Source organism: Nyctereutes procyonoides, unplaced genomic scaffold, assembly GCF_905146905.1.
Source record: "Nyctereutes procyonoides isolate TBG_1078 unplaced genomic scaffold, NYPRO_anot_genome, whole genome shotgun sequence".
Taxonomy (NCBI): Eukaryota; Metazoa; Chordata; class Mammalia; order Carnivora; family Canidae; genus Nyctereutes; species Nyctereutes procyonoides.
This window is the reverse complement of record NW_026575024.1, coordinates 738,587-761,160: the sequence shown is the minus strand read 5'-3', so window position 1 is coordinate 761,160 and position 22,574 is coordinate 738,587. Positions and strand designations below refer to the sequence as shown.

The 22,574-nt window shown below is 70.7% G+C and overlaps 1 protein-coding gene across 1 annotated transcript; it reads left to right on the top strand.

Moving 5' to 3' along the window:
• Nucleotides 1-2,048: 2,048 nt before the first annotated feature.
• COL20A1 (collagen type XX alpha 1 chain) lies at nt 2,049-21,234 on the top strand. The gene is made up of 36 exons (XM_055305183.1): nt 2,049-2,101; nt 2,412-2,501; nt 3,969-4,079; nt 4,614-4,757; nt 4,850-4,996; nt 6,067-6,225; nt 6,460-6,579; nt 6,922-7,086; nt 7,736-7,894; nt 8,120-8,277; nt 8,513-8,642; nt 9,294-9,439; nt 9,527-9,650; nt 9,740-9,879; nt 10,291-10,420; nt 10,750-10,886; nt 10,970-11,102; nt 11,396-11,538; nt 11,728-11,857; nt 12,879-12,914; nt 13,339-13,477; nt 14,501-14,643; nt 14,741-14,850; nt 15,251-15,409; nt 15,489-15,566; nt 16,068-16,154; nt 16,538-16,591; nt 17,780-17,833; nt 17,969-18,022; nt 18,298-18,351; nt 18,949-19,020; nt 19,414-19,449; nt 19,532-19,580; nt 19,808-19,927; nt 20,601-20,678; nt 21,176-21,234. Exons 2-36 carry the CDS (start codon nt 2,414-2,416, stop codon nt 21,199-21,201), a joined length of 3,813 nt encoding a protein of 1,270 aa, XP_055161158.1. The 5' UTR covers nt 2,049-2,101; nt 2,412-2,413; the 3' UTR covers nt 21,202-21,234.
• The last annotated feature ends 1,340 nt before the right edge of the window (nt 21,235-22,574 follow it).

Here is a 22,574-nt window from a genome sequence, read left to right as displayed (position 1 = left end):
CTTTGTTTTGGGAGCCCCCACAATGCCAGTGTAATTAGGACGGTGTTGGGTGTTTTGACATGTTGGCGGGGGGGCACTCTGCCCCCACCCCCCGGCCCCTTCTGGAGTGCTCACGTGGTGGCCCAAGACGCCCCCGCCCCACGGGCAGGAGACAGGTGTCCTGTGTTGGTAGATGCTGCCCGGGGTGGGGCCCAGGCGGTGCAGGGGCCTGAGCATGTCCCCGTCCCACCTACCTGGTCGTCCCCATACAGGCCCCTGGCACAGAGCGACAGTGAGCTGGGTGGTGTGCGGGGTCACAGGTGATGAGCTCCTGCTCTGTGCAGGACCCCAGGGTGGGCACGTGGCTGAGGGGTGGGCAGGCTCCAGCCAAGGACGTGTGGAGGGTGGCGCCTCGGGGTGCGTGCAAGTGCATTCGTGTGCCCCGAGTGCCCACGGCCACGGATGGACACGGTGCGTCCAGTGCAGGATTGTGGCTGCTGGGCCCAGCGCCCTCTGCTGGTCTCCCCTCCGGTGTGGGTCCCGGGACTGGCACCCGGGCTCTGCGTCCACCAGCGTCATCGTGTCCTGGGGTCCAGCTGTGGGTCCCCAGGCTCGGGCAGCTCCCGGGCTACGGCGGGTCAGGGAGCTTCCTCTGGCCCGGGGCCTGGGGCCCACCCTCGCCACAGGAGCGCTGCTGTCCGGGCCGGAAGCGGGACTCACAAAGCGGTCAGGACGGGGGCGGGGGGAGCCAGAGGGGCACTCGGCACCAGGGACAAAGGCCCCTCGGTGTCATGGCCCAGGCCTGTGCGCCCACCCCCAGCACTGTTCCCCACGCTCGGGCTGTGGGCTGGCAGGGGTGAGGCCCTGGAGCTGGCTCCTCCCGGGGGCCCGGAGTCTGGGGAGGGGATGAGCCCACATGGGAGGAAGCCCCCTGCCCAGCAGCCTGTGCCCTCCACCTTTGCCCACCAAGTGCTCGCGGCCCGGTGAGCCCTGCTGGACCGTGGCCCATCCCAGCCCTGGAGCCCGTGCAGTGCCCACCCCCATCCTGCCTCTTCCCCAGAAGCTGGATCCAGGGCGGCCGCCAGTCCTGCGGGCTCCTGGTCGTCGGCTCCCCCTGCCCTCAGCTGCCTGGGAGGTGGTCCCGGATCAGGTGGGTGCAGGGCAGGGACTGGAACAGGGTGTGGTCTGGCCAGTGTCCCGCCCAAGTGTCAGGCCTGGGGGCCCGGCTGGGGCTGTGGGGGTAGCTGCAGGGGGCCAGTGTGGGCCTGGGCCCTGCGGCCGACGCTGGGGGCTGCTGCTGAGGCTCCCAGGCGCGTCGTCCATCCACGCATGGTGGCGCCTGCCCCGGGAGCCCCTCCTTGGGGCACCCCCCCACCGCATGGGTCCTTCACGCTGGGACGCACCCCCCCTCCCCGGCTCCCAGGCTGCAGCTGGGAAGGGTGGAGAGCCTGGGGAGGGAGGAGGCCGGGGTGGGCCAGGGGCTGGGCTGAGCCGGTGACGTCCGAGGGAAAGGGGCCCTCAGAAGCCCCGGGCTCTTGTGGCTGTGGCGGGACCACGGGGGGACCCAGGGATGCCACCCTTGCCCAAGAGAAGGTCGGTGACTGGCCTGGGGTCCTGGGGGGCTGGGGGGGGCGAGGAGGGCCACCAGGGGCCTGCTCAGGCCTGTGACGTGAGGGGGGGTCTTGCCTTCTGGCCAAGGCCCGGGGCCAGGAGGGGCAGGTGGTGCGCAGAGGACCCTGGTTCAAGGCTGTGACCCCCGTGCCCCGGGAAGGGGTCCCACTGAGCAGGGGGCCTGGAGGGGACTCCCGGGCACTGCCGTCCAGCCCCATACGCCCCATGGACGTCCACGGGCTCAGCACTTCTGCGACCTCCCTGGGTGTGGCATCGTGTGCAGCCTGGGGATGGAAGGGTGACCCAGCCCCGCCCCCACGGACCTCCTCTCCCCCTGCTGAGAGGCTGGTTCTGGGCCAGTCCCCACCCAGGACACCCTCCTGGACTGGCAGGGGCCAGCTGTGCTCAGACTGGGGTCCCGGTCCCGGCTCTGACGCCCTCGGGCCGCAGCCAGGCCCGCCCGTACCCAGGCCCCGTGGCCCTGGCAGCAGCTGTCCCAGTCTGTCCAGTGGTGAGTGCGTGCCCGGGTCGCAGTCGGCCTGGTGCTGGCCTGTGAGCGTCCTGAGGGTGCGCTGCGGGGCCAGAGGCTGTGACAGGACCAGACGCCGGGGGTGGGCAGCAGAGGGGCAGCGAGCCCTCGCCCCAGGGAGCACCTGCCCGGGCCCTGCAGGACGCCGGTCCTCCGTGGACGGGGCGTGGAGCAGCTGTGGGGTGTCCCCGGTCACTGTGGGGCGCCTGGTGTGGGTGGAGAAGCTCAGGAGTGGCTGGATGGACAAACCGCTGGACACGAGGAAGTCGCCCAACAGCCTGTCCTCCCCCAGGCATGACCATGACTGCCCCCGCTGGCCCCTGGCTCGGGCTCCGCCTCTGCCTGTGGCTGGGTGCTGCTCTGGGACTCAGCCAGGGACCAGGTAAGGTGGGGCGGGGTGGGGGGATGCCCCGGGAGCAGCCATCCCAAGGGGAATCCGCCCCGGGGGACCCACGCCCGAGGCCACCCGTGCCCTCTGCCCATCAGCCCAACCGGGGGGCGCTGCTGCGAGCCCTCTGCATGTTCCCGGGCAGCAGAAGCCGAAGCCGGGAGGGAGGCCCTGTCCCCGGGGCGCAGCACCCCCCCCCCGCTTCCTTCCGGCCACCACGCGGCCCGCGCCTCCTCGCTCTCACCACTCCCTCCTGGGTGTTCACGGGGCTTCCTTTCGGAGGGACCCTGGAGTAACGCCCCAAAAGGGACACAGCCGCCCACGGTGCGCCCTGGCCCAGCTCCCCGCGGACTGTAGCTCCCACGGATTGGGAAGGCCGGTGCACAGCTGCGGGCACCCTCTTCGCCCCGCGTCAGCCCCCAGCCACTCCCCTCCTGCCCCGCCGGGGCCTCGCCCGCCGACCCCAAGCGCGGCCACCTGGCCCGCTCACCCCTCGGGTCTGGGTCAGCGTGCACACTGGCGACGGCCAGCAGGGCATGTCCCCGGGTCCCCGTGACATGACAGGGTCACCAGGTGGGGCCACGTCACTAGTGAGCCCAGGGGCCCTCTGAGCCCGGGATTCAGCACATGGGTGCCCTCGCCCACAGGGTCCCCCCGGGTCCTAGGAGGGTAGGGCGGGTGGGGGCCGCATGTCCCTGCTGCCTTCCCTGGGGATGGTCCTGGCGAGGGGGCGCTCCCGGGGGCCTTCCCACCGGCAGGCCCCCGCGTCCGTCCTGGGCCCCAGCAAGACCCTGAAGGCAGCGGGGAGTGTCGCCCCCACGTCAGAGGCACAGCAGACACAGAGGGCTCTTCATGGGCGGGAGGGGGGGCCCCCGCTCACAAACGGCTTTTCATAGCTGCCCCGTCGACATTCCTGCCGCTCGGCCTGGTGCTCCCGGGGAGCAGTGGGCGCATCCGGGGGCCCGGCCAGCTGCTCCCACTCTGAACCACTGCTCATTGTGTCCGTCCTGGGCGCCCCAGCCCGCCCTCCTCCGCACGCCCCGGCTCTCGGTGGGGAGGCCAGAAGAAGCCCATCTCTGTCCCTCTTTTCCAAAAATAGCCACCCCTGCCATGGAGCTTCCAGATGCTTCCCCGGGAGGCCAGGCTGGGTCCCTGGGCTCTGTCCTCCACGCCCCCTCCTCCTCCCGGGACAGCCACGGCACCCAGCAGGGCCCTCGAGTGGCTCCAGGCCGTGGTCGCCAACGGGGCTGTTCCTACCGATCCTGGATGCAAGCCTGGGCCCCGTGGGCGGGGGGTACCCCTAGCTGGGCCAGGTGGGCCTCCCTGGGTGGGAGCAGCCTCCTCACGAGCCAGCAGGTGGCCCTGGCCCCCGGGACCCGGGTGGGGCCTCAGGTCCCCCCGTCCCGGGGCCCCCGCAGCTGTCCCGGGCTCAGGGCTGAGCACCCTGTCTCGTCTCCCCAGCGAGCGGCCGCCTGAGGCTGGCTGTGCTGCCTGAGGACCGGCTACAGATGAAGTGGAGGGAGTCGGAGGGGAGCAGCCTTGGCTACCTGGTCCAGGTGAAGCCCATGGCAGGTGAGGGGCCAGGCCCTCCGCTGCTGTGAGGCCTGGCGGCCAGCGTGCTGCTCTGTGCCCCCCTCCTGCCCCCCAGCACCTACGTGTGCCTGCGGGGAGCCACCCTGGGGCCGGGGCAGCAGGACAACGAGGAAGTTGCTTAGGCTCATGGAGTCTGGAGCCGGAGCTGGTCCGGGCTTGCCGGCACCACGGGTCCTGCCCCTGTGCTCAGGGCTCCCCCCGTGCCCCCACCTTCACGTCTTCACGGTGTCCGCGAGGACGCCGTGCGGGGCTCCTGCAGGGCCTGTGGATTCTCAGGGGGGCAAATCCCTACGGGGAGGTTTCCTAAAGGACAGATTAATTTTGCCACTGAGATGCGTTGTCTTTCAATTTATTACGCGCCCAGGTCCCTCCCATCAGGTCCCCGGAGAGTCGCAAAGACCTGTCCCTGGTTTCTCTCCCGGCTGAAGGGCAGGAGCGGGGTGGGGGGGCCCGGCACACACCCACACACACCTGCCCCCCGGCGGCCTCCGTCTCTCCCCACCCCCACCACAGGGGACGCGGAACAGGAGGTGATGCTGACCACCAAGACCCCCAAGGCCACGGTGGGGGGCCTGAGCCCCTCCAAGGGCTACACCGTGCAGATCTTCGAGCTCACCGGCTCAGGGAACGCCCTGCTGGCGCAGAGGGAGTTTGTGAGTAAGTCCGCGGTCCTGCACCTGGCTGTGCTCTGGGGGAGCTGGGCCCCCACGCAGCCCCCGGGCCTGCTCCCACCCTGCCTCTCTCTGCAGTCGAGGATTTGAAGAGTCACTCTGGGAGCAGGAGCGACCGGAAGCCCCTGGGGGCCGCCCCGGAGCCCACGCCCCCCGACGTGGGGCGCCCGGACCCTGAGCCCCTGGGCACCTCGTCCCCAAGCCAAGACCCGCCCACCCTTGCTGGTTCAGAGTGGGGCGAGGGTAAGTCCGGCAGGTGGAGTGACCCCCGCGTCTCAAGGTTTCACGGGTTCACTGTCCTGAGTCGCTCAGCCTCACGGGGGCAGGTCACCTGCTGGGGGTGTGCTCGGCCCACGCCCCTTGCCTCCCAGCCCGCGGGTGGCAGCTGAGAGGTGACACGCCAGTGACCTCCCAGGATGGCCTGGCGGGGAGCAGCGCCCACCCAGGGACTCCGAGGGCAGGGCCCTTCTCAGGCACCGCAGACCCGAGAGGCAGGGCCATGCCACGGACTCCGCGGGAGCGAGGGAGACGTTGGGTAGAGCCCCCAGGGCGCCAGCCTCCGCGGGCTCTGGGTGGGGTCACGGCGACCCAGGCCAGGCAGACGGGTGGGTGGCGTTTCTGTCGGCCCCGGGCGCTGCCGGCCGGGCCCCCTCCCCAGACCTTCCCCAGACCCGGGGGGCCCACCGCTGTCTCCTCAGATGGACGCCTTCCCCCACGCCCTCCCGTCCCCGTGGCCTGGGGTCTCCAGGACGGCCCCCCCAACAACACAGGGCTCTGAGGGCGAGGCTGTGCCGGGGAGACGGTGCCCCCGCGCCCTGCCCAGCAGTCTTCACGGGGGCCTGTCCCGGGCCTGGGGCTCAGCCTGGAGGCGCTGCCTGTGTAGACTCTCAGGGAGCCCCAGACCCGGGCGGTGGCTTTGTCTCCGAAGAGCTCCTGGGTCGTCAGGACAAGCCACCATCCCAGCCAGCGAGGCCTCAGCCCAGAGCCACCAGCCATGCTGCCCGCACCCCGGTTGGCACCACCTTGGCCCAGGCCACTGGAGGGCAGAGGCCCTGAACTCCCGGGGGTCTCAGTAACCCGCCCTGGGGCGCCTAGGGGACTGACACGATGCATCGAGGGTCGCGTGGCATTCTCTGAGTCCAGGAGGGACCTGAGCACCCGCCACCATGAGCCCTGCGGCCCCTCAGCCTCCACCAACCCCGGGAAGGGGATCCGGGGGCTTTGGGAGGGGGGTCGCGTGGTGACCGGTGACGTGGGCCTGGCCCAGGTGCTCACCGCCCTCCCTGCCCGCCCAGCCGGCCCCCAGTTCCGCTGCACACCCCCCAGCCCCGTGGACATGATCTTCCTGGTGGACGGGTCCTGGAGCATCGGCCACAGTCACTTCCAGCAGGTCAAAGATTTCCTGGCCAGCGTCATCGAGCCCTTTGAAATCGGCCCAAGTAAAGTCCAAGTCGGTGGGTACCTGCGCCCTGCCCCGCGGCCCTGCCCCCAGTGTCCCCACGAGCCCTCCCAGTGCCCCGGGGGCCCACTCTGAGGACGGGGCTCCTGGGGAGCCCGGGCGGGGGCGGTCCCCACGGGGCTGCTGGGACAGCCGGCCCGGGGACATTCCGCTGACCTCCCCGGTGCAGGCCTGCGTCCTCCCGGGTGTCCGGGGAGCGCGGCTCAGCTCCCAGTCCCGCCCCTCCCAGGCTTGACTCAGTACAGCGGAGACCCCCAGACCGAGTGGGACCTCAACACCCTCCGCACCAAGGAGGACGTGCTGGCAGCTGTCCGCCGTCTGCGCTACAAAGGGGGAAACACGTTCACCGGTGCGCCCGGGCCCCGCGACCCCTCAGAGGGACACACCCCTGGGCGCTGTTGGAGCCGGTCCCTCGGGCGGTGTAAACACCTCCCCCAAGAGCAAAACCCCCCTGTTGTCAGGCCCCGGCTGGGACTGGGCAGCCTCCGGGGGCAGAGTTTGGGGGTGCCTGTGGGCGGGGCAGGGGCCCTGCGGGAAGTGCCCGGGCACCCCCTGGGTCTCAGGCTGCCTTTGAGGGAGCGGAGCGGCCCCCAGCTGGCAGGGTCAGGACGCGGTGGGTCGGGCGCTAGGGTCGGTGGCGGGGGCGGGAGGGGACCCGGGCTGCATGCCCTCGGTTCTGGCTGTGCCCAAGGACTGGCGCTGACACACGTGCTCGAGCACAACCTGCGGCCCGCAGCGGGGCCCCGGCCCGAGGCCACCAAGGTGCTGATCCTGGTGACGGACGGCAAATCCCAGGACGATGCCCGCGCTGCTGGCCGCATCCTCAAGGACCTGGGTGTTGCCATCTTTGCTGTGGGTGAGCAGCCCCGGCCCTCCCCTGGGTCCCCCCTGGCTGCAGGGGCAGTTTGCACCCCGGGCTGGAGGTCCCGTGGCGTCTGTGCCACAGTGAGTACCGGTCTCTGCTCCGGGAGCTGAAGGCCAACGGGCGCTCGGGGGGCAGGGAGGAGGACACGTAGTGTGGGGCTCCCAGCAACACACTGAGTTGGGGGCCACGTGTGGACGTCCCCACAGCGCCCGGTGCCCCGGTGATCTCCTGCTCACGTCATTGGTCAGTTCCTATCTCTGTCTCTTGGGAAGAGATCTGCACATTTGGGAGGCTCCTGGGGGCAGGGGACTTCCTTGGTGACCCTGGTCCCCTGCTCAGGCCCCGGGTTCCTGGGTCGGCCTCCAAGGAAAGCACACTGGCCTCCCTCCGGGCCCCAAGCCCCGTGGAGACCCAGCAGGCACGGCACGGCCTGCGAGGGGTCTTCGGGGGTCCAGCCCCACCTGTGCCAGCACCCAGCTGCCGTCTCTCGGGGGCCTGTGGGATCGCGGGCACGAGGCTTGGGAGGCCCCCTCAGACCACCGGGTGACTCGGGCAGGGGCCCCGGTCTTAGTTGTGAGATGGGACGACAGCCCTGGGTGGGCGGGGTCAGCTGCGTCCTCACCGCCGCGCCCGGGAGCAGGTGTGAAGAACGCGGACGAGGCTGAGCTGCAGCTCCTGGCGTCCCAGCCACTGGACATCACCGTCCACAACGTGCAGGACTTCCCGCAGCTCGGCACCTTGGCCGGCTTGCTCGGCCGCCTCATCTGCCAGAAGGTCCAGGGCGGGAGCAGGGACCCGGGTGAGCAGTCACCCTCGCTGGCCGCGGCCCCACCTGGCCGCTCTGGGCAAAGGGATGGGACCCCTGTACGGTGCGCCCCGCACCCGCTCCCGCCTCGGTTCTCGCGGCCGAGGGGCCTGCGGCCTGGGGAACCTGCGGGGGCCGCCGGGAGAGCGGGTGCAGCGCAGACGCAGGCTGCCCTCGGGCCTTTGACCGTCCTCTCCCCCCACCCAGCCCGGCCGGCAGCAGCCACCTCCGCCCTGGACACCCTCTTCACTCCCAGCAGCCTGCTGTTGACCCAGGTGACCTCCTCCAGCGCCCACCTGTCCTGGACTCCAGCCGCCCAGCTGCCCCTCAAGTATCTGATCATGTGGCGGCCCTCAAAGGGTGGCCCGCCCCGGGAGGTGAGGGGTGGCTCTCTGCCTGCCCCCAGCTAAGTCGGGGCGAGCCGGGTGATGTTGGCCCTGCCAAAGCCACGGCAGCCCCCCGGCGGGAGCCCCGATGGCCAAGTGGAGGAGATGGGGCACGTGTGGGTGCTGGCGCCCGTGGTGGCACCGTGGGGAGTGAGCCCCGACCTCAGCGCCCCCAGGGCCGCAGCCCCGGCGCCCACCTGCAGCTGCACTGTGGCCCCCGTGGCAGGTGGTGGTGGACGGGCCCACCTCATCCGCGGAGCTGCACGACCTGGCCGCCGGCACCGAGTACTTGGTGTCTGTGATCCCCGTCGGCGAGGCCGGGGTCGGCGAGGGCCTGCGGGGCCTGGTGACCACAGGTGGGTGGGGTGGGGCCGGGTCACGAGGCCGGTGCAGAGGCAGGCCGTCTCAGCCCGGCGCTGCGTGGCCAAGACCCAGTCGCGGGGCCCCTCTGACCCTCAGGATCCTCTTCTGAGTCGCTCACTCCTTATATGCCCTCCCCCCCCCCCCCGCCCCTGGCCTGCCTGTTACCTCCCGCGAGTGCCTCACAGCGGCCTGTAGAACCCTCGCCCCTGGAGGGAAGGCCTGCGCCCGGCGGCCCACCCGTCCCCCAGCCCCTGGCAATCCCCGGTTGGCGTCTGTGTCCGTGGACTTGCCGTTTCTGGTGGACGGCACCACTGACTGGCTTCTTCGTGGGGTTTCTAGCCCTGGGGGCCTGGCACCCTCACCCTCAGGGCAGGGGCTTTAAGCAGAAACCCCACAGGTGGCCGTGTTTCCCCGGGAATGTGAGCTGGAGACTCGGCCCCAAGTGAAGTCGGGGGGGCAGAGTCAGAATTGTCTGTGGGGCGTCCCCACGCTCCCAGGGGCTCCTCTGCCGACATCTGCCCCCCGAGACCCTCCCCAGGGCCTGCACTCCCCGGGGCCCTTCATCGTCCGAGTGAGGGTCCCACTGGCTCGCGGAGGTGCTCCGTGCCGCATGCTGCCTTCCTAAAGTGTCCGCCCTCCCCCAGCGCCTCTGCCCCCGCCCCAGGCGCTGACCGTGGCTGCGGTGACACCCAGAACCATCCGCCTCACCTGGCGGCCCTCGGCCGGGGCCACACAATACCTGGTGCGATGCCTGCCAGCCTCCCCTGCGGGCCAGGAGGAGGGCAGAGAGGTCCGTGGCCAGCTGATGGGGAGGCGAGGAGGGAGAGCGGGGGTGGCGGGGCGTGGGCAGCGGCCAGCAGGTGCCACCTCCCTGCAGGTGCGGGTGGGGCAGCCCGAGGTGCTGCTGGACGGCCTGGAGCCTGGCAGGGACTACGATGTCCGGGTGCAGAGCTTGCAGGGCACAGAGGCCAGCGAGGCCCGGGGCATCCGCGCCAGGACCTGTGAGTGCCCCCCTGGCTGCCCCCAGGCCCCCACCCCCCAGCTGGGAGAGGGCGCTGGCTGGTTCCTGAGGCCACCATGTGTTCCGCAGCCACCCTGGCGCCCCCCAGACACCTGGGCTTCTCGGATGTGAGTCACGACTCCGCACGTGTGTTCTGGGACAGACTCCCGAGGCCCGTCCGCCTGTTCAGGGTCAGCTTTGTCTCCAGCGACGGCAGCCACTCGGGGCAGGTGAGCGCAGCCCTGCCTGGGGGCCACTGGGGGGCCCGGCACCCCATGGGGACGGCCCAGGCCCCACACCCCGCATTCACAGCTGGTGGGTGTCTGGCCTGGCATGGGGTGCAGAGGGCAGCCCTGACCATCCCGGTCCTTGGGGGCCGGTCTGCAGGGCTGGGGGACACACAGGCATGAAGCAAGGCATCAGAAACCCACAAATGACATCGTGAAGGGGCGCGGGGCAGGGGGTGCTGTGAGGGCGTCCAGGCCCCAGGAGGTCCCCCAGCGCATGTCCAGGGTCCCCGCTCCGGGGGTGCTCATGGGTGGTCGGGCTGGCAGGTCCCAGGCGCGTGTCCCTCCTCCCCGGGGCCGACCCCTCCATGGCCTGGGGACGGGGCTCCACGCCTCACCCTGGCTGCCTGGCAGGTGGAGGTTCCCGGGAATGCCACCTCGGCCTCTCTGGGCCCTCTGTCCTCCTCCACCACGTATGCTGTCCGCGTCACTTGCCTCTCCCCCGGGGGCGGCTCCTCCACGTTGACCGGCCACCTGACCACACGTGAGTGGGCTGAGGTTGGGGGGTCCCCGGGACGGCTGCGTCCCTCCCCCGATGGACGGTTCAAATGACCTGGTTACCGCATGGGCACCTGCTGTGTGCACTGCTGAGCCAGGCGGGCACAGGTGGGATGCGGGGCGTCGGGGCCTCGCGGACACGACCCGGCTCCACCTGCTGAGCTGCTGGCCCTGGGGGGCGCCAACGTGGGCGTGGGTGCTGTGTGGGCCTGGGTCCCTTGCCCGCGCCCCGGCAGCCCTCAGGTGTGGCCCCGCAGCTGTGAAACCTTCGCTGGTGGGCCGCCCTGAGCCCCGTGTCCCTGCTCTGTCGCCCAGGGAAGGTCCCCAGCCCCAGCCAACTCGTGGTGACCAGGCTCCCCGGGGACGAGGCTCGGCTGCAGTGGGCGGCGGCTTCCGGAGTGCTCGTCTATCAGATCAAGTGGACACCCCTGGGAGACGGGAAGGCCCACGAGGTGCGGGGTGGGGAGGGGAGGGCGCCCTCCAGCCCCATGAGCCGGCCTGTCCGCGGGGCGCACACCTGTCCCTCCCTGCACAGGTCTCCGTCCCCGGGAGCCGGGCCATGGCGGTCCTGCCTGACCTGCGAAGCCACCTGGAGTACGACATCACCATCCTGGCCTACTACAGGGACGGGGCCCGCAGTGACCCGGTGTCCCTGCGCTACAGCCCCCGTAGGTGACCCCTGTCCCGCCCTCAGCTGCCGAGCAGCAGTGACAGCCCGGGGGGACCCAGATCCTCCCAGGACTGCTGGCGGGTAGCTCCCCGAGCACCCAGCCCTCTGGCCTGACCCCGGGGCCCGCAGGCCACCCCTGAGCCCGCTAGGCAGGGGTCCCGGGCTGGCCGAGGTTTCATGTCACCTGGTATCGCACCTGGTACGCGGAGGGGAGCTGGGGCCAGGGGGCAGCAGGACCTGGGGGAGGGCGCGCGGCCGCCCCCTGAGCCCTGGGCGCTGCCTGCCTCCCAGCACGTCGCAGCCCGCCGTCTGACCTGACCCTGGCTTCCGAGTCGCCCAACAGCCTGCGAGTCAGCTGGACGCCCCCGAGCGGCCCCGTCCTCCACTACCGGCTCACCTATGCGCTGGCCTCAGGCTTGGGACCCGAGAAGTCGGTGGGTGTGGAGCGGGGAGGCCGTGGCCCCTCGTGCCCCCAGGTCCCGGGTGCAGGGGGCAGACAGCCCCCCGATGAGGGTGGTGCCTCCTCTGTGGCAGGACACAGACCTGTGAGAGCTCAGATGCCCAGATGAGCAAAGATGCTCCAGCGGGAGGGGGACCTAGGTGACCGTGTACCCCCACCCCAGATCTCTGTCCCAGGACCCAGGAGCCACGTGACACTGCCCGACCTGCTGGCAGCCACCAAATACAGGGTCCTGGTCTCGGCCATCTACGGAGCAGGGGAGAGTCTGACAGTGTCTGCCACAGGCCGGACCGGTGAGTGGACCCCAAGACCACCAGGACCCAGCCAGGCCCCCGACCCGCACCCCCAGCCCGGCCCCCAGAAGCCTCTAGAACCTGCACTATGTGTCATGCTCCGCACATAGCCCAGCCCTGCAGAGCTAGCACAGGGCCGATTGGGGTTTTCCCTGAAACCTTCCCCCGCGTGGGGCCACCACTACCCAGGGGTTAAGACCACATCAGTCCAATAGGAAGTGTGCAGGCTGAGGCGGCGGGGGGCTCCTGGCTGGAACCTCGCGGGCAGATGCCCACCGCTGGGAATGGGCCCCTGACTGCACATCTGCCTCGGGAGGCGCGGGTCAGACGTGCAGCCCGGCGAGTCCCGGGCAAGCCGAACACAGATCACTGCCGGGACGGGCAAGGGGCCCGGGAGGCTACTTAGGGAGGCCCAGGCTGGCATCTCTGCGCCCACTGAGTCCACGCACATGGCACCCGTGGGCCCTGGAGGACTGCCCACAGCCAAGACCCAGCGGGAGGACCTCGCTGCTTGTGCGTGGCTGCTGTCTGCTGGGCTCCTGCGCAATCACAGACGCTCAGAGCAGGGGACCCTCTGAGGCCACTCAGCCGGCCACCCCAGCGTCCCTGTGTGCCTCCGTGGGGCACCTCGTTCTGGCTTGAATGCCTCTGGGGATGGCGAGCCCTTACTGGCCGGTGGACAAGCTCTGAGCGCCCCCATGTCCCCGGCGGTGGAGTAAGCCTGCACTTGGCCCAGGCTGGCATGTCACGCCCCTGCCACCTGGAGCGTGCTGCTGGCCCGTGCCCCCTTGGGGTGCAGCACCCCATGGAGCAGCCCTGGCTGGGCACTGTCTCCCGGGGAGCAAGACGCCATCCCTGTCCCTTCCTTGTCCCCTCCCTGGGGAGTGGGGACCACGGGCCTGAAGACCTGCAGGTGGCTCCAGCACACCCGTGGGCTTCGGGGCCGGGCACCTGGGCACGGGGTCGCTCCAGGTGGAGGCCAGGCCCCTCGCACTCACCCTTCCCTGTTGCCCCCCAGCAGCCTGCCCTGCGCTCAGCCCTGACAGCCCCCTCCCAGGTAGGCCCTCCCGCCCCCCCACCCCCGTGTGACAGCTGAGCCCCTCCCCCCTACCGCCCCACCCTCTTCCCCTTCCCCACTGTAGTCAGAGGAGGTGTGGGCGGTCTGAGCCGGGTGAGCAGGGGCAGGTGGTGTGGCTGGTGCTGGGCCCCGGGGTCCCCCAGGCGTGGGGTCCACGTGGAGCGTGGCGGGAGGCCCAGGCCCCCGAGCGCCTGAGGGCTTGAGTTTGTGCCCACCTGCGGTCTGCGGTCTCCGCAGTCACCTTCTTCCCATGTCTGCCGGCTGGAGATGCCCTCCCGCCCCCCCCCCGGCCCCCCCGCCCCCCCAACTCCTACGCTTCCCGGTGCGGTGCCTCCCGCCCCTGCGCCTCCCGCTCTCTGACTGCTCCTCGGGGACGGTGACGTCGTGCTGCCTGGCCTCCCAGGCTTCGACCTCATGAGGGCCTTCGGGCTGGTGGAGAAGGAGTACGCCTCCGTCCGCGGCGTCGCCATGGAGCCCTCGGCTTTCGGCCGCGCCAGGACCTTCACCATCCTCAGGGACGCCCAGCTGAGCCGCCGGGCCAGGTGGGACAGCGGGGACGGGCGGGGGTCCGACGGGGCGGCTGCGGGGGGCGGCCACCTCCCCCGTGTCCCTCCCTGGGCACTGAGGCTGGGGGCCCACCGGGGGACATGGCTGGTGCGGGGCCTCTTCCCGGTCGACTCCCCCGTGGAAGGCCCCGACCCTCGTGCCCTGAGGGCCCCTGCGTCTCTGCCGGCGGCCTGCGTGCGCAGCAAGCCTGGAGTACGAGGGCAGCCACTGCCCACCGAGACCCCCCAGAGCCTGCACTCCCCAGGGCCCTTCGTCGTCCAAGTGAGGGTCCCGCTGGCTCGCGGGGCCAGCGAGCAAGGCCCTGAGCAAGGCTGTGTGGCTCCCGACATCGCATGGCCCCGACCTGCTTGCGGAGCCGTCTTGAGTCAAGGCGGGAGCTGTGATAGGCACAGCATTGCCTTTTCTGTGTAAACATTGTATTGACTGACTGCAGACAGAGGCACAAAGAGCGTGAGTGGGGGGGCCCCCAGAGCAGGAGCCTGGGGCGGGGGGCCAGGAAGGTGCCCCAAGGAAGCGGCAACAAGTAGCGGCCCCTGGAGAGACAACAGGGAAGGGGAAGGGCCCTGGAGAGAAGGAGCCGCCTGTGCCAAGGCCCTGGGGTCAGTTTGCTTGAAGAACCCCAGGAATGGGCCAGGCCGGGTCCTTGGGGTTCTTGGCTATCCTAAGAGCAAATGAAGGGCGAATAGCAAGGCTTTGGCCTTTAGGAGCAATTCTACTGGGTGACCTAACCTTCCCTGCCCTTCGCAGCCCTCACACTCCCCAGTGGGCAGGGGCACAACCCGCCTGGCCCGTCTGAGCGCTCCGACGAGCTCAGGTCAGAGGAAGCCGCTCGTGGGCTCCTGACCCCAGGACGCAGGCCCCGAGACCCTGGACCTTGGGGTCCTGCTGAACCCCGCCAGCTCTGCCCCTCACACACCCGTGCTGCTCCTGGGGACGGGGGCGGGAGTGGCCAGCTTGGCCCTGGAGCCCGCGCTGCAGATGCCCCCGTGCTCCGACAGTGCCCCCGACCTGGCTGCGCCCCCGCCCGAGCACACGGTGGTCTTCCTCCTGCGCGTGCTGCCCGAGACCCCCCGGGAGACCTTCGCGTTGTGGCAGATGACGGCCGACGACTTCCAGCCCGTCCTGGGCGTCCTGCTGGACGGTCAGTCGGGGGCGAGGGCGGTGGCGCAGCTCGCGGGTCCCAGGCAGTCAGTGTGCAGCCCCCCTGGGCCGCTGAGCTCGTCGCCCCTCCCCTGCAGCGGGCAGGAGGTCTCTGACCTACTTCCACCACGACCGCACGGCCGCCTTGCAAGAGGTCACCTTTGACCTGCCCGAAGTGAAGAGGATATTCTTCGGAAGCTTCCACAAGGTCCTGGAAGGTTCCTGAAAGACGGCAGCGCACGTCCCCTAAGACCCTCCCCCGGCCCCCAGGCTCTGGAGCAGACCCCCCCGGGACCCACAAGCCGTGCCTGCCTCCCACCGTGGGCCGCCGTCACCCGGGGCTCGCCCCCTCCCTACCCCCTCCCATTTTCCCTGGAAGCCCCGTTGGGCTGCGGGAGCCCCTGTCCCTGATGCTGCAGCTCCCGCGGCCCCCACGGTCCTCTCTACTGGGTCCCACGGCTCCCTGGGAGGGGTCTGCAGCAGGTGTGATTTGGTCCATGGGGTAAAGGGGAAAGTGAGGCCCGGGGAGGTGTCTCATAAGGCCTGGCCTTGCGGGCACAGACGGGGGCCGCCTGGCGGGGGCTGCAGGGGAGCTTGTGTCTCGGCAGGTGCACGTGGCCGTGGGCCGCTCCAAGGTCGGGCTGTACGTGGACTGCAGGAAGGTGGCCGAGAGGCCCATCGGGGAGGCGGGCAGCCCGCCTGCCGCCGGCTTCATGATGCTGGGGAGGCTGGCCAAGGCGCGCGGGCCCCGGAGCAGCTCCGCCTCGGTGAGCGTGGGCCTTGTGCTGCGGGCTGGCAGGGGACGCCGCGGAAGCCCGGCCTTACCTGGGGCCGCTCCCCCTGCAGTTCCAGCTCCAGATGCTGCAGATCGTGTGCAGTGACTCCTGGGCAGATGAAGACGTGTGCTGCGAGCTCCCTGCGTCGGTAGGTCGGCTGGTGCCGCCGAGGGTCGGGGAGCCTGGGGGTCCACAGGGTGCCCGTCGTCACGGTGCTGGGAGAGGCCAGGGCAGACTTCCTGGAGGAGGTGGCCTCTGGGCCAGAGCCAGAGCCCTGGGCAGCTGGATGCAAGTGTCCTGGAGGCCCTGGGGGCAAGGCGGGCCGCAGTGTGAGGGAGTCGGGGGGCCGCTGCCCCTCCCCTGGGCACAGCTGGGTGTACACAGCAGGCCAGCAAGGGGCTCGCCCGCAAGGCCGGGGGGAGCCAGAGTCTCCGGCGGCCTCCGCACCCTGTACCCACACGGGGCCTGGGCAGGCGAGGGACTCGTGCGGGGCTGGGAGACGGCGCAGCCGGGCAGCCTGCGGGGTGGCACCAGGATGGGCCCCCCGTCCCCACCTCCTAGGCCTGGACCCGGGCACTGGTACCCCGAGCTGTAGCCCACACGGGACCAGCGAGGGGCCCACTTACTGGGTGGGGTGTCCTTCCTGCAGAAGGACGGAGAGACCTGCCCGGCCTTCGCATCTGCCTGCACCTGCGCCTCGCAGACCCCCGGGCCCCCGGGGCCCCAAGGACCTCCGGTGAGTCACCCGCCCTCCCCTGGGGTGACCAGGGGCTCCCGCAACATCCCGCCACCACGGCACCGAGCGGTTGATGCAGCCGCGCCCGTGGGACGTGCTCACGAGGCCCCCGGCCGCCTCTCCATCCCTCTCTGCTGTGGGATCCAGCGTCCCCCCAGTTTCCCCGGGGGGGACCCAGGCCCAGCTGTCTGTGGCTGTGCTATGTGGCTGTGCTATGTGGTGGGTGTCAGAGCCTGGACTCTGCTGTACCCAGAGGCCGTGGGAGGGAAGGGTGGGCCAGGTCCCCCTCACCCTGGAAGACCCTTCCCGTCCCACCCGGCCCCGGGGCTGCGATGCCGTGGGCCCGCGGGTGGACAGCACTGAGCCCCGCCCTGCCCTTGCAGGGCCTCCCTGGAAGGAACGGAGCCCCAGGAGAGCGGGGCTTCCCGGGGCCCAGGGTGAGTTGTGGGGAGCCCTGCGGGGACCCTACCTTCCTGAGAATACAGGAGTGAGCCCCACAGCTAGAAGCCGGGTGTCCTCCCCGGGACGGGCCCTCGCCCCCCCGCCCGGCAACTACAAGTCTTCTTGTCTCTGACCTTGGGACTCTGACAGGTGACATGTGCTGACGCCGTTTTAATTGGCATTTCTCCTAAAGCAGCTCCAACACCCTTTGGAAGTTGCTGGGATTTTCTTGTGGGACAAATGTCCTTTGAGCCCTGTGCCCCGGGTCACCGTTCCTACTAACCCTCGGGCACGCGTCCTTCGTGGCCGTTGCCGCCGTGTGCCGGGAGTCGGGGCGGCGTCTGTGTGGAGCTGCCCGGGGCGGCCGGGGCGGAGTGTACCTGGCTCGTCCGTGGGCTCTGGTCTTATCGGGAGACTTAAAACCTCAAGTGCGGATGTTTAGTAGGATTCGGTGCTTCCGCGGCTGCTGGGACACGGCCAGATGGTTTTTCTCCTGGAGCCACCAGGTGCAGATGGCCTTGGCGTCCCCCGGCCCCGCCCGGCTTGCCTACACCGCGTGTGCCCCCGGGTGCCGAGGGCCACGGCCTTGGTGTTCTCGCCCGTGGTCACGCACAACCGTGCAGTCTTCACGGAGGTCGGGACCTTGATGTGCTTAAGTCACCGCAATGATTCGAAGCATTGTCTTTCCCCGCGGTCTCACAGTGGGGCTAGTGGGCGCCCCGTCCCGCTGCACGGGGGCGGAGTGCTCGGGCCTCCGAGCTCCGTGAGGGTCCAGGCGCCCCCCGGGCCCCCGGCCACGAAGGGGGAGGAGGCTCCCCGGCTCTGTGGCCCGGACCAGTGGCCTCGCTCAGTTCCTGGCTGTAGAGCGGGTGGCGCAGCCCAGGGTGGGCGGTGATGGTGATGACGTCTCTGTACGAGCCCAGGTCTGGGTCCGGGGTCAGCTGGAGGGTCAGGAGGGCCACTGAGGCCGGGAGGGGGGCCCGGGGCCTCCTCAGCCCCTCCCCAACCTGCATCTGCAGGGAGAGCCTGGGCCACCCGGACAGATGGGACCCGAGGGTCCTGGAGGTCAGCAGGGCTCGCCAGGGACCCAGGGCCGGACCGTGCAGGGACCTGTGGTAGGTGCTGCCCCTCCCCCACCCCCTTCCTCCCCGACGGACCAGCCACTGAGGCTCTCTCCTCTCCAGGGCCCGCCGGGGGTCAAAGGAGAGAAGGGGGACCATGGGCTCCCGGGCCTGCAGGTAGTGGCACCAGACCCCGCTCAGGGCACGTAGGTGGGGTGGGCCTGGGCCGGGGACCTGGGTCTCGGGGACAGGGCCTCCTCCTCTGGTTCATACTGGGGCCCCAGCCTGGCCAGCGTGTCTGTTCCCTTCCAGGGCCACCCCGGTCACCAGGGCGCCCCCGGGAAGGTCGGCCTCCAGGGACCAAAGGTGGGAGAGAGCTCGGACAGAGCCGTGGGGGAGGCGGCCTGGGCAGCGGGGGGGGCGTGTGCTCGCTGCCCGGGTGGGAGGCAGGCACCACGCTGGGTTGGCCTCGCTGGCTCTCAGGGGGAGGCTCGCGGGTGCTGCGGCTTCAAGGGGCGGGGGGCCGGGTGTCCAGGTGCTCTGGTGCGGTCACTCGTGGGGGTCACCGGCGCTGCCGCAGGAGGGGCGTGTGGGGGTGCCCAGCACTCCCTGCCCCAGCCTGCCCCTTCCTCTGCTCTCAGGGAATGAGAGGCCTGGAGGGGAGCGCTGGCCTGCCTGGACCCCCCGGCCCGAGGGTAGGCTCCTCCCCCAGCCTCCTCGGGGTGAACACAGTAGTCTGCAAGGCCACAGCCAGGGTGCAGGCACCCCTCGAGGTGACCCCGGGAGCCCTGGGGAGCCCAGCGAGGGTCTTTCTGGCCTCCACAGGGCAGGGCGGGCGGCCCCAGGCCCCCTGCACTAGATCCGTACGGCGGGAAGGTGCCCGAGCTCCCGGTAGGCCCGGGCCGGGTGCATGGGTGAGGCTGGCTTCAGGACGTGAGCTGGGCCCCTCCTCGTTCTCCCCAGCCAGTGGGTCCACACTACCCTGAGTGGGGAGGTCCAGGGCGGCCTCGGCTGGGGCCGCCCCGGGGCAAGAGGACAGCTGTGACACTGGGCACAGCCGGAACAAAGCCAGGAGTGTTGTAGTGAAGAATCGTCGGAGGGGCAGGGCGGGCGGGGCTGTGCCCTGGGCAGGGGGCCCGGCCGAGCTCCGAGGCGGGTGATGAGCGGCCTGCAGGGGCTGGTCCTGGTCCAGGGCCGCGGGGACCCCAGACCACAGGGAGCCAGGGCCGGAGGGAGGAGGGGCCACGTCCTCCGGGGCCTGCGGCCGAACCCCCACCTCTGCACCTCTGCAGGGCTTCCAGGGCGTGGCGGGAGCCAGGGGCACCGCAGGGGAGAGAGGCCCCCCGGGGGCCGTGGGGCCCACGGTAAGTCCCTTGCCCACTCTCAGCAGCCCCCCAGCAAAGACAGGAGTGGGGAGGAGGCGGGGAGCAGATGTGAGCAAACGCCTCCCTCAGGCCGCTTTGTAAAGCAAGGCCTGCGAAGAGCCTGGGTTTGGGGCTTCCCGGGGGCCGCCCCTGCACAGGTCGGGGCACAGACGGGGGCCGCGGGCTAGGTCGGGGCTCCTCTCGCAGGCCTGGTGGACTCTGGCCTGCGCCCCGGGCTTGGGTGGGCTGTGCCGCCCGTGGGGAGCAGGGGCGGAGAAGCTGCCCCCAGGCCCCCGCCCGGAGGGGAGCCCGGCCGCCTGTCCTGCTGCAGGCTGTTTCCCGGTGCTGACCACGCTGACCACGCTGACCGGCTTTTCTCCTTCTCCACCGCAGGGGCTGCCGGGACCCAAAGGGGAGCGAGGAGAGAAGGTGAGGCGGCCCCTGTCTAGGGTCCGGGCACTTCCTGGGGAGCAGGGGGGCAGCTGGCCACGTGGCCCGTCCTCCCTTGCAGGGCGAGCCACAGTCCCTGGCCACCATCTCCCAGCTGCTGAGCCGGGTCTGCGAGTCTGCCATCCAGAGTGAGTGGTGCAGCCCCCTCGGGAGGACCCCACAACCTCCCGTGACCCCCACCACGCAGCCCCTGCACACACCAGCCGGGCAGGAGGGGTCACCAGCAGGCTCCTGGGTGGCCGTTCTCCTAGGCCGTGCACCGCGGGGTCGTGGGAGGGCAAGCGGGGAGCCCTCCGCCCCCGCCCCACCCTGCTGATGCCCGCACCCCACCCCCCAGCTCACGTGCTGAAGCTCCACTCCTTCCTCCACGAGAGCGCCAGGCCCCCCCGGCCCATCTTGGAGGCGCCCAGGCTCCCTGGACAAGGAGGACAGAACAGCCCCCGCCCCGAGGACAGAGGTACCGACCCCCTGGGGGAGGGTCTAGGGCCCTGCAGCTCGTCCCCCGTACGGGTGCTCATCCTGTGCGCTCCTCCCCTCCCTTCCGGAGCCGGGGTGTGGACGCAGGGCCCCTGAGCCCACACACAGGGCCCTCGGGCAGGGCTGGACGCTGCCTGGCTTCCTGGCTTCTCAAGGAGGCCCCTTCCCCGTTCTCCCAGGAAGCCCCGGAGTAGGGCCCTTTCCTGCCCTGCTGTCCCCTCCCGCCTGTGTCCTCCGTGCCCTCCTTCCTTGCTCTGATGCGGCAGGAGGCTCGGTCCAGTGACCTTGTCAGGCGTCCCTCCATCTGACTGGGGCTGCGGCGCTGCTCACGGCCCAGGTGCTAGGATGGACGTAGGGCCCCTGGGGGCCCGGGTAGGGTTGAAGATAGAGGGGCAGGGGGCCGCTGGGACGCTGCGGGCAAGGAGGGCCCCCCCTCGGGCTAGCCATTGGGCTGGGGGACGGGACCCCTGCCCTCCACGGCCCTTCGTAGTTCCCAGAGGCTGGCAAGTGCTGGGTGAAAACCCCCACCGGGCCCCCCGCCAGTCAGCCTGGGCCACTGAGCCGACCGCTGGTGTCTGTTGGGGCTCAGGCACCGCCCCAGAACAGGGCCCCATCTGCATCCCCTGGCTCTAGCACACCCCCCTTCTGTTCAGGCGAGCCCAGAACCCTCAGTCCCATGGGCAGCCCTCGGCCGAAAGGGAGCGAGCCTCCGAGACCCCTGGCAGGAACGGGTGAGCCCCCACCCAGGGGAGGGGAGACTAGGCGGGCTGCAGGGTGGGGGTGCAGCACGGATAAACACGCAGCTTCCGAGAAGCAGGGCCTCTGGATGGCTGGGCACAGGGGGGTTCAGGGGCCTTGGGGGAGACTTGCAAGCCCATGGGCAGATGTGGGGGAGCCAGGAGGGCCCATGGTGGTTGTTAGCGCATCAGGAGGGTAGACTGGGTGTGCACCACAGTGGGCACCTGACCGGAGAGGGGTGCACATGGGAGCACCTGACCGGGGGGGGGCACATAGGAGCACCTAACCCGGGGGGGCACGTGGAATGCCTGACCCTGACCAGGGGGCGGGGGCCCGTGGGAGCAGCGCCCTGAGGAGCAGATTCATGCTGTGGGCTCCTGGCCCACCTGGACCCACGGAGACCTGGGAGCTCGGATCTGTGGCGCTGGGTGGGCTGGGGGCCAGCTGCCTGGCACCTCCCTCAGCCGTGCCCTCCCTTGTCTCCTGCCAGGACGGCCCCTGTGCTCCCCACAGTGAGCCTGCACCCCTCCCCAGACTCCAGCACCAAGACGTCCCGGGACGACCTGGAGCGAAAGGAGGGCGGTGGGGAGCCCTTCCTCTGTACGCTTTCCGCACTCAGATAAACCGCCGCATGCTTGTCACCACGGGGCTGCTCACTGCAGGGAGGGTGTCCCAGGGCCCAGAGTTTGGCCCTGCCAAGTGGAGTCCAAGGCTCCCCCCAGTCTCCCTTGAGCCCCCGTGTCCTGGTGGTGCGGCCCCAAGCCCAGCCCGGACACGGTTTCTCAGCTGCACTTTGACCCCCCGGGGGGGGGAGTCGAGCACGGCGCCCAGCCCTCCCTCAAACACCTGCTGACGTCACCTCCTGGGCCCAGCCAGGCCTCGGGGGCTCCCCACCTCCCTAGCAGCCGTCACAACGTCCAGCTCACCTCCCAAGGACTTGGCCCCATGGGGACCCCGGCCTGCTGGCCCCGTGCCTTGTCCCTCCCACCCCCCCTCTCCCCACCCCGCAGCCTGGACATCACAGCTGGTGCCAGAAGCACCCAGGGCCACACCTATTACCACCACATCTTTCCCTACACACATGGAAGAACTTGGGAGGGGCGTCCGTTAGCTGCGGAGGCCAACGTGGGCATCCGAGGTGACGGTGGAGCAGAGGCAGAAACAGGGGAGCGGGGACGGGAGCGGGGCACCGGGAGGCCTGGACCACAGCACGCCCAGAAACGGCAGGTGGCTCGGGGACAGAGAAGGCTGAGCCCACTGCCAGGGGCGGGGTCAGCTCCCGACGGGGGCTGCTCGGGGCTGGGGGGGGGCCTGGACTCTGAGCGGGGACCCGATGGCACCTGGTGTGTGTTCTCCGTGACCCGTGGGTCAGACCTCCGGGACCTCGTCCATCGTCCCCTGAGACAGAGGTGGGGGTGGGCTGCTGGCTTGGCTGGGGAGGGCGACAGGGGGCCGAGCCCTGGGGGGCGGGAGTGGCCTGAGAGCTGTCTGGGCGGGAGAGCAGCTTGTGGGTGCCCCCAGGGGGCCACGTGCAGAAGGGGTAGGAGTCTGGGGCTCGTGGGGACAGAAGCATGGGGGCCGCCATCTCACAGCGATGGGAGCCTCGGGCTGGCTGTGGGTGCCCCCGGGAAGGGCGCTGTCGGGGGTGCCAGGGAGCAGAGCCGGGCGCCTCTTCCGGGAGCTGGCGTCCAGCAGAGAGCCCAGCCGGAGCAGGAACCGGCTCCCCGCCCTGCCCGCCCCGACGTGCCACTGGGCTGGAGACGCAGCATCCCTGCCGCCCGCCCTCCCGCCCTCCTCCACCCCCGTGGGCTGACTGCACGTGTCACGTGGGCCGCTGCAGCACCCCAAGCCCTGTGCACACGCACACGCACGCACACGTGTGCCCGAAT

What these genes read in the sequence shown, in the direction of transcription:
- COL20A1 (XM_055305183.1), top strand. Translation starts at nt 2,414, where the DNA reads ATGACCATGACTGCCCCCGCTGGCCCCTGGCTCGGGCTCCGCCTCTGC. An exon ending in CCTGGGCGTCCTGCTGGACG is followed by an intron (nt 14,644 to 14,740) that starts GTCAGTCGGGGG and finishes CCTCCCCTGCAG; the next exon opens with CGGGCAGGAGGTCTCTGACC. An exon ending in CTGGACCCCCCGGCCCGAGG is followed by an intron (nt 18,352 to 18,948) that starts GTAGGCTCCTCC and finishes GCACCTCTGCAG; the next exon opens with GGCTTCCAGGGCGTGGCGGG.